This window comes from Drosophila miranda, chromosome 3 (assembly GCF_003369915.1).
Source record: "Drosophila miranda strain MSH22 chromosome 3, D.miranda_PacBio2.1, whole genome shotgun sequence".
NCBI lineage: Eukaryota > Metazoa > Arthropoda > Insecta > Diptera > Drosophilidae > Drosophila > Drosophila miranda.
This window is the reverse complement of record NC_046676.1, coordinates 7,595,369-7,613,898: the sequence shown is the minus strand read 5'-3', so window position 1 is coordinate 7,613,898 and position 18,530 is coordinate 7,595,369. Positions and strand designations below refer to the sequence as shown.

Below are 18,530 nucleotides of genomic sequence, written 5' to 3'. Positions count from 1 at the left end.
CGTTTATATAGGGTAAGAGATCGGGAGATCTCCTTTTCTTTAGACACGACTTTAAATGCTTGAAACTATTCCAAAAAGGACCGATGGCGGGCACTGGGAATTGCCAGTGTTTCTCTGAGGACTATGGAGCGCAATCTTTGACGGAGAACGATTAACCCATTGTGGGTATTTTAATATTCCACCGAAAATAATGAACATGGAATGATTTTAGCGAAGTTTTTTTAAGATCAGAGGAAATTGATAATCTACAATGGATAATATTTTCCCCCATTTACCACAAATCGTTGAACTGTTTAAATAGGTGGGCTTAAGTGGGCTAAGTTCGTTTGTGTCAGCGGTATATATTTTGGTATTTCTGAGAGTCGTCACACTTGTTTTTTATACCACCACGTCTAGCTCACACAACTTGCAAATTGTATACTTTTAATAGTATTTTCCAGCACATTTTAAGACGCTTTATGGATTCACCCTCTTGCCCAGTGCACCAATGTAGAAACCGTGCAGAAATGCCATTTAGAGCCATGTCCCACGCCAAATCGAATACTAATTCGCGATCAGCATTAATTTATTCAAAAATGTCGGAAAAAGCCATGTCAAAACGAAGCTTTTTTTAAACTTGCACTTATTTGAAAAAAAAAATTGTTAATTACATTAAAATGTAGTTCATTTGTAGCAATTGTGTAGTTAACGTGTAGTTACCATGTAAGGAAATGAATTTTGTGGAAATTGTTGTGCACCGGTTTTGTTTAAACCTTATTTTATCAGCAATGCAATAAAGGTGAAAACTTAAATGTAACCAGTCTCGTAGGAAATTGTTTTATAAATCGGATAAAATTATGAGTTCAGCACTGAGAGTCTTAGCTAGCTAGTATTATTCAACCGAACATCAAAAACTAGGAATATGATGGACCTGGACAAATACTTCGTCAGTATATTTACGGTATATTTTGAAATTTGTGACGTAGCTCGGTATATTTCTGAGGGACCTGCACCGCGCTCAAATTTCTCTAATATGCAAGCTTGTTGTCATCGATAATCAGCTGACACCGCGCTCAAATTTCCGCCTAAGCCGCTCTGTCATTTAAAACACCTGGAAGTTTTAAATAAATAACTCGTGATTATCAAAATTGTGTAGTGAAAAATCACAAAAATCTGGAAGTTTTTGGTAGAACGGAAATAGTCGTTTGACTTGCGAAATAAAAGAGAAGAACCCTGGAAAGTGGTTGGTAATGTGTATGTATTTAGCGAGCACTAAAAACCAGTTGGTTCGGTGAAAGAGATTCAATAACGTGTTAAAAAAAAGAACAAATTGTTTTGTGTGTGTGTGTGTGCGAGCAGCAGAAGCAGCAACAACAACCTGGTCTGGGCTCTGAGTGTCTGATACGGGTACGTCCGCTTTCCTCGCTCATTAGCGGTGCTTTCTCGCGCGCCCAGGAGAGTCAAAGTCAAGTGGAAGTCGGAAAACCTACAACTACGGCACCAGGCACCAGCCAAAACGATTATTGGCGAATTGATATACGCAGTCAAGTGCAGCCTGAGAGGAGGAGCATCAGCATCAGCAGCAGTAGCGGCAGCAGGTGCGTATTGCAACCAACTTTCGATATTGACGTCTGATCTGGTCTGGGCTGTCTCTTGTCTCCATCTCTGCTTGGTGGTGGTGCGTGGTGGCTTATACATACAAATTGGTTTCGTTTCTTTACTATTTTCCATTGTGGCAACAGCAGCATCAGCATCTTTGGCATTCATTCATTTGCCTAACATATTTTTTAGCAAATAAAATAACAAATAAAGTGAAAGGTGCTTGGTGTCTGGGCTTATATTTTCCCATCTTTTGTGTAAGAAGTAGTCATGTGATTTCCCCCTTTCCCCCACACACACACACAGCACATTTAACATGTAACTACGTTCTGCAATTTCCTTTTATTTATAAACCTCTGGGAAAGGGCAGTCCAGAAATCGTTGCAGTTTCGGTAGCTTATCGATTTATACCAGCTGCTGTAACACAGCTCTCCCCCGTCAGGGCGTGTCACGTTTGGCAGTTAATTATTAACTTTAGTCGTTGACGGACAAGTGTTTTCCACAGCCTATGGGCACCACAACCACACCCCACTTATGTCATGTCATGCTCTACAATAGGATAACCTCATGGAAAGCGGAAATGATTTCATACATCAGACCAACCCGAAAATATACCATATACACACATAATTTATTCCTATGTAACAGACATGCACAAAAAACAATGTTTTGGCCATTCCCTGCCTCAAGTTCATTCAGATTCTTGTTTATGCTGGGCAACATACATATGTATGTTTGTACGAGTACCTACTGCAGATTGAGGTTGGGTCTTGGTCCTTTCAGGGTGCCGGCTGTCTTCAACAACTGCGTCGCCGCAAAAAAAATTCCCTTTTGTTGGGGTGCAAAAAGCACGTTTTGCTGCCTCCCCAATTTCACGGCCAAATTGATTTTCCAACATCAAAATGAAGGAAAAGTAAAATTACAAAATACTGCTTGCGCAGCGAGACCGTGATGGGATGGCCATAAAATAATAACGATTATAAAGAGAAAAATTTCACACAGTTGCTGGGCATTTCATTTTCGCAGCCAACACGCAAAGCCAACTTTTGATTGTTTGCTTTGCTGCCCAACTCCTAGCGAACGCAGGCCAAGAGCACGGAGCACGTGCCTCTACGCATTGAGTTTTCCTCCCAGACAAATTCTCAGGTTCTTTGGCAGTGGGGGCGACGATAGAGCCAAGCATGACCAAAGAAACTCAAGACTTGGGCAATTTGTAGGCACATTAAATTGTTAACAAACCGTGAAGTTGGTCAGTGGGCTCCGAACGAAAAGAAATGCAAATGCAAAGCAAGGTTTTGTGGCTTAACAGTTTTGGCAGAAGAAGATTTTGGAGGCGGATCGAGAGAGTAACGTAACCGTTAGGTTCGTGAGAGCAGCTCGGAAATTGTTTGGATCTAGCGAAGTCCTCTCCTTCTAGTTCCATCTGTACCTCTGCCCCCCTCTCTCTCTCTCTCTCTCTTTTCCATTGCCGTCCATTGGCCCATTGCTGGGTTACCTTTTGCCGTTCCATTCCTCGCCTCGTAACAGTTGTTTTCGTACGTGCAAATCGCATAGGCTCTCTCCTACTATTCTCCCCTGATGCATCGGTGTCTCATTGTTGTTGCTGCTTCTCTCCGCTCTTCAAGCGGAAGCTACTCCATTTATGTAAATTGCTTGCGTGACATTTCAATACGCCGGGTATTTTATGAAAAGCGGCAGCGCAGCGCCAAGAATCGGCTTCATTGTTGCAGTCAGAGCCAGAGCTGGTTGCCATGCCGACTGCCGACTGCCATTGTCGTGTCATGTTCGTAATCAGTTTAACTGTGCTTTTTATGGCCCGCTCTTTACGTTTCTTATGCGCAATCATACATATGTGCAATATCACTGCAATTACGCTTTTCCTATAAGTAGGGGATCATATGTACTACTCGTACTTGGAAAAAATCTCCGTTGAATTCAATTATTAAACCTATTAATTTGCTCATTTCATCTCATGTCTTTTAAAGGAATTTTGCCAAGAGATTAAGTTGAAAGGTGCTGCCGTGTTTGGTAATTTTAGCCCAAAACAGAGTTGGATACGGATCTTTTTTTCTCTTTTTTTTGGAGTGGCTATAATTCGTTTGCTTAATTTGCTCATTCGTGCCCGGGGTTCAGCGAGGTGAAACGGTTAAATGTTTTCAAAACTTCTCCAGTATTTTGAGTGTATGTGTGTCTTGTGTGGTCTCTGCATGTGTCCATTGTTATTTCGGTGTGCTGCCCGTGTCCCCCCCCACTGGCGTTTTGATATGCTCTCTAGGCGCTAGCGCTGGTGCTCCACATAAAGGGTGATTCGATACGACCGCGCAGGCACAGTGGTATAGGGCTGCAATGCAAATGAACCTGAGCCGAGTTCAGTGCACTGGATCACGGGCAACGCCACCATCGACCGAATGATTCGACATTGGGTTTGCTTTTTTTTTCGGTACGGAAAAACCTTACAAATATCAGAAAATTATGAATAATGCAGTGGAGTTTACGAGTACCTAAAAACTAAAACTACAAAAAATCGTGTAAATCGTGTCTGTTAATGATAAACTAAAAAACGATGCATAAATTATAGTTTTCGGTGCACATATGTACATATTGTACAGTAGCACTAATACGGTCTTTTGACCGTGTTTACTTGTATTATTATCAGTGTCGTATAATCTGGGTCATCAGTGGATATTGTGATTTTTGTACACGAGTACAATAAAGGCTCTCTTACTTAAATGATCTGCCAATAAGTGTCCACCCAAGAGAACTTTCACTTTACATACATATATCTTCCACGAAAAATAGCACTCATATACATACAGATGCATATGTATGTATGTATGTATCTCCAACATTTGCTTTGTCTCCCCACAATATTCCCCCTCATTTTGCATCAGCTCAATTTTCTGCTTTGCCCACAAAATGTTGACTTTTGGAATTAAATTTCACCGTTTCCAAAGATCATAAGTCCGCTGGATCTCTCCCTCTCTCTCCCCCTCCCCCTCCCCCACCCCTTCAGCACCGTTGCCGGCGAATTTTGTGGAGCCGCAAAAATTGACCTAGTCAACGAAATGCGCGATCCCCAGCGACACATTCCCTCTCACCCTCTTTTCCCCACTCTACTAAGCTTTTGGGAGCTTTAAATAGAGCTTTTATAAACTCTGCTCTTAGTGAAGAGAGGCTCTCTTAAACTGTAAAGCTCGTTTCTCTTTAGTTTGTGCTCTCTTGATGGGTTCATGGACTTATGTTTGGGGTTTGAAATCTCAAAGTTTGTTGATTCCATAAACATTGGAAAAGAAGTGCCCAACCTTTGTGTTTCCAAGGTTCCCCAAATATCGACTTCACATCTTTTGGGAATGAATATAATAGATTGTAGGTACATTTCAATGTTCTAATTGTAGAAGGTACAGCCGTAAATACCATAGAAAAATGCATTTAGCCACGGAATGCAATTAATAAATAAATTTGTTGGTTGTAAAATTTCAGTTTAAATGAAATTTGAAATCTTTCCAGCACACACCAGTCTCCCCTTACATTTCCAGAGGTGCAGGATAGACCATTCCTTGTTGTTTTCGACACCACCAAGATTAGATAACTAGGCATTCCTTCATTTATTTTTCAAGATAGCCCAACCAAAGCTTACCTTACCCGTTTTACCCAAATATCTTTAGAGTAGGTGCTATAAAGCGACTTAAAGTTGTTTATTTCCATAACTAATTAGCCAGTTGACAAAGTTGCATTATATTGATTGCTGGTTCTGGATTTCCGCTGATATCAGAGCATCCCCCCTCCATACGACAGCAGCAGAATATAATAAAAACACAATAACAACCCTCTATCGCTATCCAATTCCACCACACGCGTCGCCTACTCGATTGTGTAAATGTTTTAATGGCTTTGTTTTCGTAAAAGTTCATTAAGAAAGAAAAAACTAAAAATTACTAAAGCCTTCGAAGAAAAATACAAAACAGAATCGAAATTATCGTTGGCTGTTGTTATTTCCAAGCGCACGTTCTTCTGTAGCCTGAAAAAAAAAATGCATTTATTCTTTGTTTACTGCGAATTACAGCTCTTCTATGTATAGCCTGTACATATATGAATATGCTACCACAACACTCGTGGCGGGGGAGCAGCGTCGAGCCCCACGCCGGCCACCAATCAGAGGCGGGTAAACAAGTTGGAATAGTGCTCGGCGGGGAGGGGGGGACAAACAGCCGGCGACGCGGAAGCGTATTTAGTTGTTTACGCTTTATTCAAAGCAAAACAATTAACCCACAATTATGAAATCGCCAGAGAGAAAACTATCCAACGGGCGGATTGATCGGTCCAACAGCTTTTGAGGAGAGATCGATACCCTTAATGTGGAATTTCCCTTCCGACTAATGGCCCTGGTCGCTTAATTTATGATACCTCTGGCCATATAAATATTTTTTGTAGCTCGTTATCGATGCGTTGGCTTTTTGTTTAACAATTTGTTGAATTTCGCATAAACTTTTTTCCGCTAATCGCAACTTGAGAGAAGAGAGCATTGATCGCACAGCTCCGCACCGGTTTTTTGCTCTTCGAAGGGGGCCTGCCTGCCCGCCTGCCGGCCCTCCCCTGGTCACTTCCGCACAAGTTTATATGCTCAATGGCTATATGCGAGGGTACTGCGTAAATCGTTTCACCGGTATACCATCAATATGTATCTGAAACTACGAGTATTTCTACGTATTCTTGCTCCGAACCATTCAGAATCAGATCGGATTGGCTAAGGCGCGAGCGACTCACGCGCTCTCAACTATTTCGACCTTGGTGCCGGCGGTGGGTTATCTTTCTATCTAGCCACTCGGCTCGCAGCTAGAAATAGTTGTTTTGCTCATGAATAACATACATATATTACAGAATGATCACCGCTCGCCTCTCCGAGCACACAAACACAAGACACATGTACACCCGAGTATGCACTTGTATGTGTGCGCTTATATGTATGTATGTGGCAATGGAGATACATATCAATTAAGGGGCTCGTCTCAAGTTGTTTTTCCTTAGATTGGACAGATGTGCTCTGTTGGATTCATAAACCATACACTACAGCAAGCAAGCACACTACAAAAAGCAAATCAAAGAATGCCTTTCACTATCATTTAGATTAACCTGAGCCTATATATTTTTGGGATTTTTCATTGGCTTATCAAAATTATCAGTGTATCTGTATATATCCTGGAGCTGGAGCTGCATCTGGATTTGGATTTGGACACGACAGAAGCGTGTACGTACGTACAAGTGGGGCACACCATACGCACTGGAGTCCAGAGGCATCCAGAGGGCGGAAGGTTCATGAACTCCACTCCTCTTCTCCATGAGGGCGACACACAGACATTGCGCCTATTGAGCGGAAGTGGTAAGGGGGATAGACAGAGAGAGAGAGAGAGAGAGAGAGAGAGAGAGAGAGAGAGTGGAGTGTGCTGCAGGCCAACGATTGGCGTGAGTGATGATGGTCGCTTCCAGCTGATGGCATGGCATTTCACTGCAGGTTCAGTACACTTTGACGGACTACTACGGGCGGACGTTTTGCAGACCGATAAAGAGTCGTCACAAACATACAATATATCCCTTATCTTTGCCGTTGTCTTATCAGGCATTTGTCAATCTTATCGCTGGAAATAACCAAACAAAAAGTACTCAAATACTGAAATAGTTTGTGTGATATAAATGTGTTCAATTCCAATGTGATTGTCCGCCGTTTCTGCTGCTGCTGTGTGTTACAGGCTGGGTAATATTCCAAATTTGACTCTTAATTCCAGTGATTAATTACCGTTGCCGTTTGTGCCTAGTTTAACAAAGAGAGAGAGAGAGAGAGAAAGAGATAGCAGCAGCAGCAGCTGTTAAGCTTTGCCTCTCGTGCATAACATAACCTCAAAGTGTAATCACTTTTCGTGTGACTAATTTAATATTTTAAACGAGCGATAAGCTGGCTTCTAATTATTGCTTCTAGTAATTGTCAACTTAATAGATCAATCAGCGAAACAGTGCAGATGTTAACCCTTGTGGGACGATCTATGAATCATCCCTCCAAGGCACGTTTCCTGTTTGAAATTTACGACTTTTGAGTACACCGATTAGATAAACACCTACAATGTACATACATACATATATTTGGCTATGGTTATAGGTACTTTACTGTACAGTGTGCACTTTGTATAAACGTCGCCTAATCACTTTGACTAACCTGTAAATGCAACAAAAACAACAACAACAACAACTACTACTACTCTCATCAGAATTGAGCATCTACATAGCACATACTACAAACAAGCATTGAATCCTAATCCGCCTAATCCCAAGAGATCCCACACCTTTTTCTACGCACACAGATCCAAGAGCAAGGTAACAGGATACAAGGATACAAGGACTCGATTCTGTACATGCCAGAGGATCATACAAAACAATACAATCGCAGACATTTCGGAGCAACCAGGACCGGGACCACCACCAGTCATGCCACTCTTCACGAGGAAAACCACCAAGCCGGGATCTGCAGCAGATAATGCCTCACAGAACAGCAACAACAGTGATGGGGGGAAGGGGCGTGCCTCTGGCGGACCCGCCACCATTCAGAACAACAATAACAACAACAACAACAATAACAGCAGTCCCGACTACTCGAAGCCCCCACTGGTGTTCCACTGCCAGCTGGCCCACGGCAGCCCCACGGGGCTCATCCACGACTTCTCGAGCGTGCGGGAGCTGTACCAGAAGATCGCCGAGTGTTTCGACATCTCGGAGCAGGACATTCTTTTCTGTACGCTCAACTCGCACAAGGTGGACATGGCCCGGCTGTTGGGGGGCCAGATCGGGCTGGATGATTTCATATTCGCCCACCGCAAGGGCCGGCCGAAGGAGATCGAGATTGTCAAGTCGCAGGAGGCCCTCGGGCTGACCATCACCGACAATGGGGCCGGCTACGCCTTCATCAAGCGCATCAAGGAGGACTCGATCATCGACCGCATCGAGCACATCTGCGTGGGCGATCACATCGAGAAGCTTGATGGCCAGAATATGGTGGGCAAACGGCACTACGAGGTGGCTCGCATGCTCAAGGACATACCCACGGGCGATACCTTCACGCTGCGGCTGGTGGAGCCCGTGCGGAGCGGTTTCCAGGGCATTGGGCCGCGCAGCCAGTCCCGGGCCACGGGCAGCGCCGGCGGTGGACGAAACTACGGCAGCGGCAAGGAGACGCTCCGTTTCAAGGCCAACGGAAATGCACAGATCGAGCCACAGTTCGACGAGGCCACGGTGGCCGGGATCGATGCCATCAATAATCTGCTGGAGTCCTTCATGGGCATCAACGACACGGAGCTGGCGTCGCAAATCTGGGATTTGGGCGACAAAAAGTCCAACTCAATGGACTTTGCCGAGTCCATTGACAACTCAGACCTCGAGTCCTTTGGCTTCACCGACGACTTCATCATAGAGCTCTGGGGTGCTATAACGGATGCCCGCCGCAAGACCACGACCAGCCCCAAGTAGGGGCCGGCCCGACCCGAAGGTTGGGAATCGGGAACTGTGCGCATGCATTTTATATTGACTATTGACTTGTTTAGGAACCAATAAAAAGAAAACACACAGAAACCACTAGAGAAACTAAGAGCCCAAGCCAAGCCCATGCAGAAGAGCCTTTTCTGTTGTTCTTAACTATTGCTATTATCATTAAAATATGTTTTGATTAAACTGAGTTACTATATCATATCCATATAGCCTGCATGTGTTGTCTGCCTTTGCCAATTATTTTGTATTTGTATCACGATAAAGTATTTATTATTTATATTCCTTTAGACGAAGGAAGGGAAGGGCGGAGCTATCTATAGTATATTTTTTTGTACAAGTTTCTTCAATGTACATATTTTTCATACCATACGTTTAATTACTATATATTCAGTAGTTTTATCATTTAATCGTTTCGTTTTATGAATAAATTTAAATTATTTAAATTATGAAAAATCACCTTCCTCTTGGCTTTATTTATCAGTTTTTGTAGTATTGATTTTTGGGTTCGTTTAAACATTTCAAAATTACATATTGCGCCTCGTAGGCGTGGTCCATCATTTGTTGGCACACATCAGCAATTTGTAGACGGCCAGGACGGACAGACGGACACTCTGTGAAAATATTCCACGGCCCGAAACGGTGACGAATTTGGATGGTTCTTCTTTTCTTTTATACATGCTTTGACCATGGGCCGGCCGCGCTGTTTCGTGAACTCATTAGTAGTCGAATTCTATTGCTCAACGATTGTATAATTCGTATAAGTGGAACATTTCCTGTATAATCGTAGATCAAGGTAATAGTGTGGTGGTGTGGTACCCTGTAAACAACTGGAAGTGACGTACATCACCAGATCACCCGAAAAACGACACGCTTTAATTTGTTTACGAGTGAATTACGAGAACACATGCAGAAAAAGCTCTCTCGATTGCAACAATAGCAACAACAAAATGCCAAAACATGAACAGCTGCGACCGAGCAGCTGATAAGCACAGTTATTAAGTCGAGGGAAACGAGACGGAGAGAGAGAGAGAGAGCAGCATGTCAGACATGAGGGAGAGTGAATAAAGCAGCTGCTTAATATACTTATATATACATATACATATGTATATGTGCTTGTTCATAGACAGCAACAACTACAAGTTACATGACTTTCCGGTTTTACCTGTTTTGTTTTTGCCCCCACGGCGAGCTTTTGCTCTTAAATAACACTGCTCTCTCTCTCTCTCTCTCTCTCGATGGCCCCTCCACAAGCAGGTACTTAATTCGATTAGTTAAACTTTTTCGTCGCTCAGTTCTGCCCCAGCAGTCGTCGGAGCAACAACTAAAAACAACTAAACCCAAAAGCAACTACACGGAACAACAGTACAGCAGCAGAGAACACCACCAAAAACACTGTGAAAATACAAGAAACACACGATTATTGTATTGTCTGTCAAGTGAACGCCAAAGAGTCGAGTGCTGGACGAAATAGAGTGAGACTTTTGATAGTTTCTCGCTAGTTTTTTCAAGGGCACCTCAACAAACACACTGCTGCTGCTGCTGAAAACTGAACTGAAACCATAATAAAATATTTCATACACATCGAAAGCAAGGTAGTGTAGTGTAGTGGCGCACTGCATATGACATGTGTAGCAAATAAGTGAAATAAAATTTCCATTATACTAGAGATGGCTTCGAGAACGTTGAACATACGTCTGCATTCGGGTCGGCCACAGAATTCTTGGCAAGCAAGCACCTTTATTCTATTCGACTTTGGGCCCCGCGTTTGTTTTTGTTTGCTTGCGCGCGCGCGTCTCTTTCGCTTGCCAACTGATTTCCTCCGAGTGTTTTCTGGACTTTGATCGTGACTCAACAGAACCCCAGACCAGACCCCTACAAATAATATAACTCAAATAAACACTGAACTCTGGGCATGTGATTACCGTTGGCAGCGCGATTTGATCAGTTTCAAATAGAAAAAAAAACCTCGTACTGCATTTGAAACTTCTTTATCTTCTGAAATTGAGTCAGAGCTGTGTCAGAGTCGAAACGCGACTCCTTTGTCGTCCGTTCTCTGAATGGATAACGAATGAGTGCCTTTTCCTTTGTCTGCTACATTTCTGTTAAAGTTTTGTTATTACCCCTCCGCCCGATTCTCTCTAAAAATTGTGTAATTACGGTGCTTCGGGATGCGTTTTCCTTGGGCTTCTTTCCATTTCCATCGAATGTTGTTTGGCTTTGCTCTTCAGTTTCGCAGGTGAAAGTGAGGCAGGGCCCACAACGCGTGACAGATGGCGTGATCGGCTGTGATGTCTGCTCTCGCATCCAGTGATTCGGGAGCACAGCTCAAAATCGAGCATATGCATAAGAAGTAGCATTTTTGAGAATGGAATTTCGCTTATCATTCTGATTTGGCATTAATCTTTGCCAGATTGTTAGCTGGAAAGTACAACCATTGTTCAAATGTTCGGTTCGGGTGGCTTGATGGACATTGAACTCCATTCCCGTGCTTGAGTGTCTCGCTATTCTCGCTCATTGCTTCTTCTGTGAATGTGATGTCGATGTCGCATGATGTTTTCCGTGCTGTGCTATGATTAATACAAACGCAGGAACACATGGAGCAGAGGTGGGGACCCTACCCTGCTCTGACGCTACTTACTCCATGTTTTATCACGCCACTCACTGGAATACTGGAATCGGTGACCACAGCTGATAAGAGGGGCTTTTACAACACCAATTCGATGGGAACGAACGAACACTCATAAATCGGTACTCATAAATAGTTTTGCCACAGATGGCACAATAATAGCGGTCGGTCGTCGGGGTCCTACCTTGAACTTGCCTCGCAATACATGATTAAACAAAGGCTGTGCTGTCCCCTCCACCTCGCGCATACAGCACCCCTGTGGATGGCGGGATGTGGCTTTTGTATGTTTGCCTTCCCATTTCCACCCATCCACCCCCCTATCCATTCAAACACGCCTTGACTTTGAGCACTTTAAGCAGAAACAAAGACAAAAAAAAGCTAAAAATAATTGAATGCAAAAGTTCTTCTGTTTCTGTGGGCATTGTTGCGGTTTCAACAGCCAAAGGACGGGATGCACTTGCACTCTGATGCAATTTGTCTATTTTCAAAAGGCACTGTGAACGCGTTGCCAACGGGGGAACAAATGTCAGAAATAAGCGGTGCAGATTACTCATATTTTCAATTTTGCAATGCCATTTTACAGTTGCCGCAGTTCAGCGAGAGTTTAGTGTCCAAAGTCCACCGCCAAGAAGCGGCGTATTTGACCGCCTTCCAATAAAAATGGCCCCCATATAAAACTCTACCGGGAACACACTAAAACAGCAGCAGCAACACATTCTTAGGTGCGATTGCGATTAGACAAGAAGATTAGAACAAGGCCAACCACAAAGAAAGGGGAGGAGAACGAGGAATTGCCAAATCAGTCTAATCACCCAAAAGGAACGGAAAGGAAACTAAATCAGATCAAAGATGAACAGCCTGGCGCGCGTCTTTAGCAACTTCCGGGACTTCTATAGCGAGATCAATGCAGCCACCTTGACGGGGGCCATCGATGTGATCGTGGTGGAGCAGAAGGACGGGGAGTTCCAGTGCTCGCCCTTCCATGTGCGCTTCGGCAAGATGGGTGTGCTGCGAAGTCGCGAGAAGGTGGTAAGTAGATCTCAAATATTTGAACTCTGGAACTGGAAATAAGACAATCGATGGCATGGCCTCTCCACAGGTGGATATCGAAATCAATGGCGCCCCCGTGGACATTCAGATGAAGTTGGGCGACGCCGGCGAGGCCTTCTTTGTGGAGGAATGCCTCGAGGATGACGACGATGAGCTGCCAGCGAATCTGGCCACATCGCCCATACCCTTGAGCTTCATGAATCTGCGGGAGCACGGCAACGAAACCATGGAGGACATCAGCGGTGTGACAGCCGACAAGTAAGTGAAGCCCAAAGCCCACGGCAGATTCCCACCAGCGCTAGATTCATTTGCCAACCCATTTTAGAAACGCTAGCGAGGAGCTGCAGATTCCCTTGCCGCTGCCGCGACGCAACTCCATCGACTTCTCCAAGGAGGAGCCCAAGGAAGCGGCCGCAGATGGCAATCATTTCGAGAATCAGGCCTCGGACTACACGAAGCGCAGGTAGACAAGTGCTTTCCGCATCTCTCTTGGCATCCCGTTAAGCAGTCCAAAATAACCATTTGATCTCTTGTAATCCCGAACAGGCACACGGACAATACACTGGAGAGGCGCAATCTGAGTGAGAAGCTCAAGGAGTTCACCACACAGAAGATACGTCAGGAGTGGGCGGAGCACGAGGAGCTCTTCCAGGAGAAGAGCGAGAAAAAGCCAGCAGAAGCAGAGCTGGAAAAAGATAGGCAGCCCGAGGCGGGGGAGGAAGTGGAGAAGGAGAAGGAAAAGGAAAAGGAGCAGCCCAAAGCCGATATTACCGTGTCTTCGGTGGCGGCCAGCGAGGTCGCCAAAGATGTGTCCAAGAGCAAGACCAAGAAGCGTCGCAAGAAGACGCAGATGAAGAAGAATGCACAGCGGAAAAACTCCTCGAGCAGTTCTGTGGGTAGCGCTGCCGGCGGCGACGTCACCACCACCAAGGAGGGCGTGGCGACAGTGGACAACATTGATGAGGGCGATGCCACCGCCCCCGCCACCGCCGTGGCGATCATCGCCGCCAACAACTCGGCCAACTCCTCATCCAACGACGAGCCTCCCTCAGCCTCACTGCTCACGGCCCACACCGGGATCGACAGCGCGAAGGGCGAGGAGCCCAAGGCAATCGCAAACCCAACGGCGAAGCAGCGTCTAGACCTGGAAATGTACTTCTTCAGCGATACAGAGATCACTGGGCCATCGGGCGGCGCTACCAACCGTCCCCCCAGCCCCTTTCAGAGCGATAGCGAACTGGAGACAACGATACGGGCACGGGATCAGCGCCAATTCGACCAGACCGCTACCAATTGGAATTGGGGCGAACTGCCCGACCAGGCCAAAAGGGATTCGATCAATGAAGCCGATGCACAGCAGGTTGACCGACAATCGATGCTCAGCAACGTGTTTAGCTTCATGAAGAAGGCCAATCGGCTGCGCAAAGAGGTCGGCAACGAGGCGGGAGACATATATCTATCCGACTTGAATGAATCCATGGATCCGGAGATGGCGGCCCTCTATTTTCCCAGTTCCAAGTTGAAGGTGGCCTCGACAGCCACGATCCTGGAGGAAGATCGGGAGAGCGGCAACGGCACCAGCCTGCCACACTCGCCCAGCTCCCTGGAGGAGGGTCAGAAGAGTATGGACTCGGACTTTGATGAAAACAAACAGCAGCGTGACAAAAAGTAGGAGTTTTCCGCTAAAGAAACTCGTTCAGAGACTAATTGGATTCCATTCTTTTTGTGTTGCAGATATTTGGACTTTGTGGCCATGTCCATGACTGGCATGCCAGAGCACGGAGGCCCCCCCTCGGAGGAGGACTTTGACCGGCATCTGGTCAGCTACCCGGACGTAAGTATCTCCGTTGTGCTCTGTGTTCAACTACGCTGCACATCACTGCTGCACCTGCACCTACACCTGCACCGCCTCATTGCCTTTTGCATCGTTTAACAAGTCTTTACATCTTTATCCATGCCATGCCCTCATACGAATTGCCAATGCCAATGCCTGTGCCTGTGCCTGTGCCGTGCCGTGCCATGCCCGAGCAGGTATGCGCAAACCCCAGTCTGTTCTCATCGCCAAACCTAGTCGTACGTTTAAATGGCAAATACTACCCCTGGACGGCAGCATGCCCCATTGTAATGACAATGATTGCCTTCCAGAAGCCACTAACCGAAGTAAGTCTCACTGTCCAGCCTCTTTTGTGTGAGTCTCCTGCTCCTGCTCCTTGCTCTGCTAATGTTTCCCCCACTCCACTCTGTTCTGCTCTGCTCCTCAGGATGCCATTGAACAGCTCATGTCGCAAACTGGCGAGGGCGGTAAGCCGGAAATGCCTGAAATGCCCGAAGCTGCCCAGGCCGGGCCTGCGGGTCAAACAAAGCGCTACTGGTGGAGCTGGAGGCGCCCACAGGATGTGGCGCCTAACCGTGTCAGCCACGACTTAGCCCCCAGCAAAGACGAGAAAGGTAAGAGCCTGAAGCCCCCCTACTGACTGTGCAATTGGAATTTGAATTCTCCTTTCCCTTAGATGGTGATAATGCTGCAGCTGTGGCCACGCAAACATCACGACCACTCTCCCCCACGGACAATAGCGAGCCGACGCCGAGCAAGAGCGACTCTCTGGCAGAGAATGCAGAGAACACCTCGGCGCTGGTCGACAACCTCGAGGAGCTGACTAGCGCGACAAACAAGAGCGATGAACCTAAGGAGCGCTACAAGAAATCCCTGCGCCTTAGCTCGGCAGCCATTGTAAGAACTAGAGATACGCACGAGCGTCATAGCAGACTCTTAACCGTCCTCCTCCATTCGCAGAAAAAACTAAACCTTAAAGAGGGCACAAACGAGATCGAGTTCAGCGTGACGACTGCATACCAGGGAACGTCGCGCTGCAAGTGCTACTTGTACCGCTGGAAGCACAACGACAAGGTGGTGATCTCGGACATTGATGGGACCATTACCAGGTCCGATGTGCTGGGCCACATATTGCCGATGGTCGGCAAGGACTGGGCCCAACTGGGAGTGGCACAGTTGTTCTCGAAGATCGAGCAGAACGGCTATAAGCTGCTCTACCTGTCGGCCCGTGCCATCGGCCAGTCCCGACTGACACGCGAGTATCTGCGCTCGATCAGGCAGGGTAATGTGAAGCTGCCCGATGGGCCGCTGTTGCTGAATCCCACCTCCCTGATATCGGCATTCCATCGCGAGGTTATCGAGAAGAAGCCGGAGCAGTTTAAGATCGCTTGCCTGTCGGACATTCGGGATCTCTTCCCCGAAAAGGAGCCCTTCTACGCCGGCTACGGCAACCGGATCAATGTAAGTGCATGGAGCCCCATCAGTGTCAGTGGCAGCTGACCCCACCATTTGATCTATTTGCAGGATGTCTGGGCCTATCGGGCTGTGGGCATTCCTATAATGCGCATCTTCACCATCAACACCAAGGGCGAGCTGAAGCACGAACTGACCCAAACATTCCAATCCTCGTAAGTAGCGGGTGGACTCCAGATCTGTATCTGTTAGCTTGTACATATATCCCATGTATCTGCATATGTACATACACATATATGGTTTCGGTGTTTTCCCCATAACTGATAACTGATAAACTCATGCCACACATTCGATAATGCAAGCGATAATCACGATAACGATAACCAAAAGCCAATCGATCGTATTAACTCCATCATGTACCGCCAGGTGTCGCCTCAAGATCTCCACACGCGTTTGAATGTATCCTCCTCTCCTCCTCTCCTGACTGTGTAGTGTTGTATTCATTATACTGCCCTCCTCCTCCTTCTCAGCCGCACTTTACTCAATCAATCAATCAATCAATCGATCGATTCAAGCATTTTTCGGTTGTCAAATTTATACAGTGGCTACATCAATCAGTCGCTAGAAGTCGACGAGTACTTTCCCCTGCTCACCCACAATGATGAGTACGAGTACCGCACGGATGTGTTCGACGACGACGAGTTGGAGGACGAACTACAGTTTAGCGATGACTACGATGTGGATGCAGAGCCCGATCTGAGTGACGATGACGACGATGATGATTACGATGATGATTTTGCCGAGCAGTTGGCAGATGACATCATCATTATGCGAAGCCGCCGAGTGTCGACCAAGAACGAAGTGGCCTTGCTGCCCTCACACGGCAACCTTACGTGGCTGGATTCCTAGACCATGTAACCATAACCAGAACCCTGCCCTAGTCCTTCTTAGAAGGTTGTGGGCAGCTGGAATGAAATGATGATGAATGAATTGTGATAAGAGTTTTCTGAGAGAGCTATTAGGAGTGTCCGTGTCCCATGTTTGTTGTGTAGTAGTGCCGGGGGCGAAGCCCTCGGGCCAGTCGTAAGTTTTGAAAGTATTTTGCTCAGCAGCAGCAGGCCTAAATGTTTAGCTTTAAGGAAGAAGAGCGGAACGAAAAGTACCTTTTGGATATAGTCCTATCCTACTATATCTATAGCCATATACCCAATAAACGATATCAATATGTTCGCTGTGATGGAAACATTTGTTTTTGGTGGCTTCGAATCGATTGCGCGAAATGTGGCATGAGTTTTAGGTGCACCAAGGCTTCGTATTTCGATGGAGATCAGGAATATGTACATATATTGTTCATTTGTACACACGCCTAGCCCAGGCGGGCACGTAATTGCAATATTTATAAATCGTAGCACCGGCTGAGGCGCCCGATCACGCTCCCATGCGTGTTGCATACTCTTGGGAGGCGCACAAAGTCACCCTCTCGATCACCCTTTGCCAACTGCTTGGGGGCTCCTGCAGCAGTAGCTCTATCGTAGTTACCCCACTCATCCGATCCGTCTCTCTGACACGTGTTCTTCCAGATACTGCAGCATGACGTACATTGTGGATCAGCTATTTCCCCCGGTGAAGCTCGACGAGGCCTCCACTGAATTCTCCAACTTCAACTACTGGCGCGACCCCATACCCGACCTGGTTATACCCGAGCTGGAGACGGCGCTGGTGCCGCCGAGCCCTAACGTTGATAAAGCCACACTGCGACCCATTCCCGAGAAGTAGATCATACACCACTAACATAACATAAATAGATTCATACCCCCAATACATACTATATATATATATTTATATGTACAACTTTAAAACTATATAGCACGTGGATCCATTTGAAATTGATTTACCTAGCTTCAAATTCTAGATGTGCTTACCAAAAATACGTGAAATACGAGTATCGATATGTCGTTTGTATAAGCTTAGCAAGGATTCAAGATCCCCATACGCAACCCGCCATTTCGCCTTGTTTGAGTTTCCTTATTTGATAAAAAATTCGATATACTGTACCCTTTTACTGTAAGTTCCTTTCAGACTCGTGCAAGTTCTTAGATTTTAATAAGATGGAATATAAAAAGAATGTGTATTCCAAATGCCGGTCTGGAGTTGTGATTTATGATTTCATTATGTTCCGTATGTGATCATTTAAAATTAGTTCATTGTGATGACGGCTTTTATTTGGAGTTTTTCTGAAAACTATGCTTTATACCTTACCTACTATATACGAGTATATTAAAATATGCCTAATCTAATTGATAGAGTGATTCAATACAAATAAATGCTTCAAATTTAAACAAACGTGTCCAATTCCTGTTCCTGTTTCTAGGTCTGGATCTGGGTCTGGGTCTGGTACGTTTCCAGAGAAAAGACAGACACCTGATCTACAGCTGATTATGCCCTGGCCGGCAGGCACCACAGTGTCGTCTCTCTGTCGCCAGTTCCCATGAAAAACTCAAA

At 45.8% G+C, this 18,530-nt stretch overlaps 2 protein-coding genes across 11 annotated transcripts; both read left to right on the top strand.

Moving 5' to 3' along the window:
* The first annotated feature begins 1,490 nt into the window (after positions 1 to 1,490).
* On the top strand, positions 1,491 to 18,367 carry LOC108159463 (phosphatidate phosphatase LPIN3). Of its 6 annotated transcripts, none has more exons than XM_017292771.2 (12): positions 1,491 to 1,577; positions 12,315 to 12,760; positions 12,831 to 13,039; positions 13,107 to 13,244; positions 13,328 to 14,449; positions 14,516 to 14,615; positions 14,813 to 14,941; positions 15,043 to 15,229; positions 15,292 to 15,512; positions 15,576 to 16,076; positions 16,140 to 16,243; positions 16,631 to 17,271. In XM_017292771.2, exons 2-12 carry the CDS (start codon positions 12,581 to 12,583, stop codon positions 16,935 to 16,937), a joined length of 3,198 nt encoding a protein of 1,065 aa, XP_017148260.1. In that variant the 5' UTR covers positions 1,491 to 1,577; positions 12,315 to 12,580; the 3' UTR covers positions 16,938 to 17,271. The 6 variants fall into 6 exon arrangements, with proteins under 6 accessions (XP_017148260.1, XP_033246641.1, XP_017148261.1 ...); XM_017292772.2 differs by lacking the exon at positions 1,491 to 1,577 and adding an exon at positions 10,396 to 10,697; XM_033390750.1 differs by lacking the exons at positions 1,491 to 1,577; positions 13,107 to 13,244 and adding an exon at positions 10,395 to 10,697.
* On the top strand, positions 1,494 to 9,312 carry LOC108159464 (PDZ domain-containing protein GIPC3). 5 transcript variants are annotated; one of them, XM_033390752.1, is made up of 2 exons: positions 1,494 to 1,577; positions 7,929 to 9,312. In XM_033390752.1, exon 2 carries the CDS (start codon positions 8,053 to 8,055, stop codon positions 9,085 to 9,087), a length of 1,035 nt encoding a protein of 344 aa, XP_033246643.1. In that variant the 5' UTR covers positions 1,494 to 1,577; positions 7,929 to 8,052; the 3' UTR covers positions 9,088 to 9,312. The 5 variants fall into 5 exon arrangements, with proteins under 5 accessions (XP_033246643.1, XP_017148267.1, XP_033246645.1 ...); XM_017292778.2 differs by lacking the exon at positions 1,494 to 1,577 and adding an exon at positions 6,705 to 6,823; XM_033390754.1 differs by lacking the exon at positions 1,494 to 1,577 and adding an exon at positions 6,705 to 6,827.
* Positions 18,368 to 18,530: the final 163 nt, after the last annotated feature.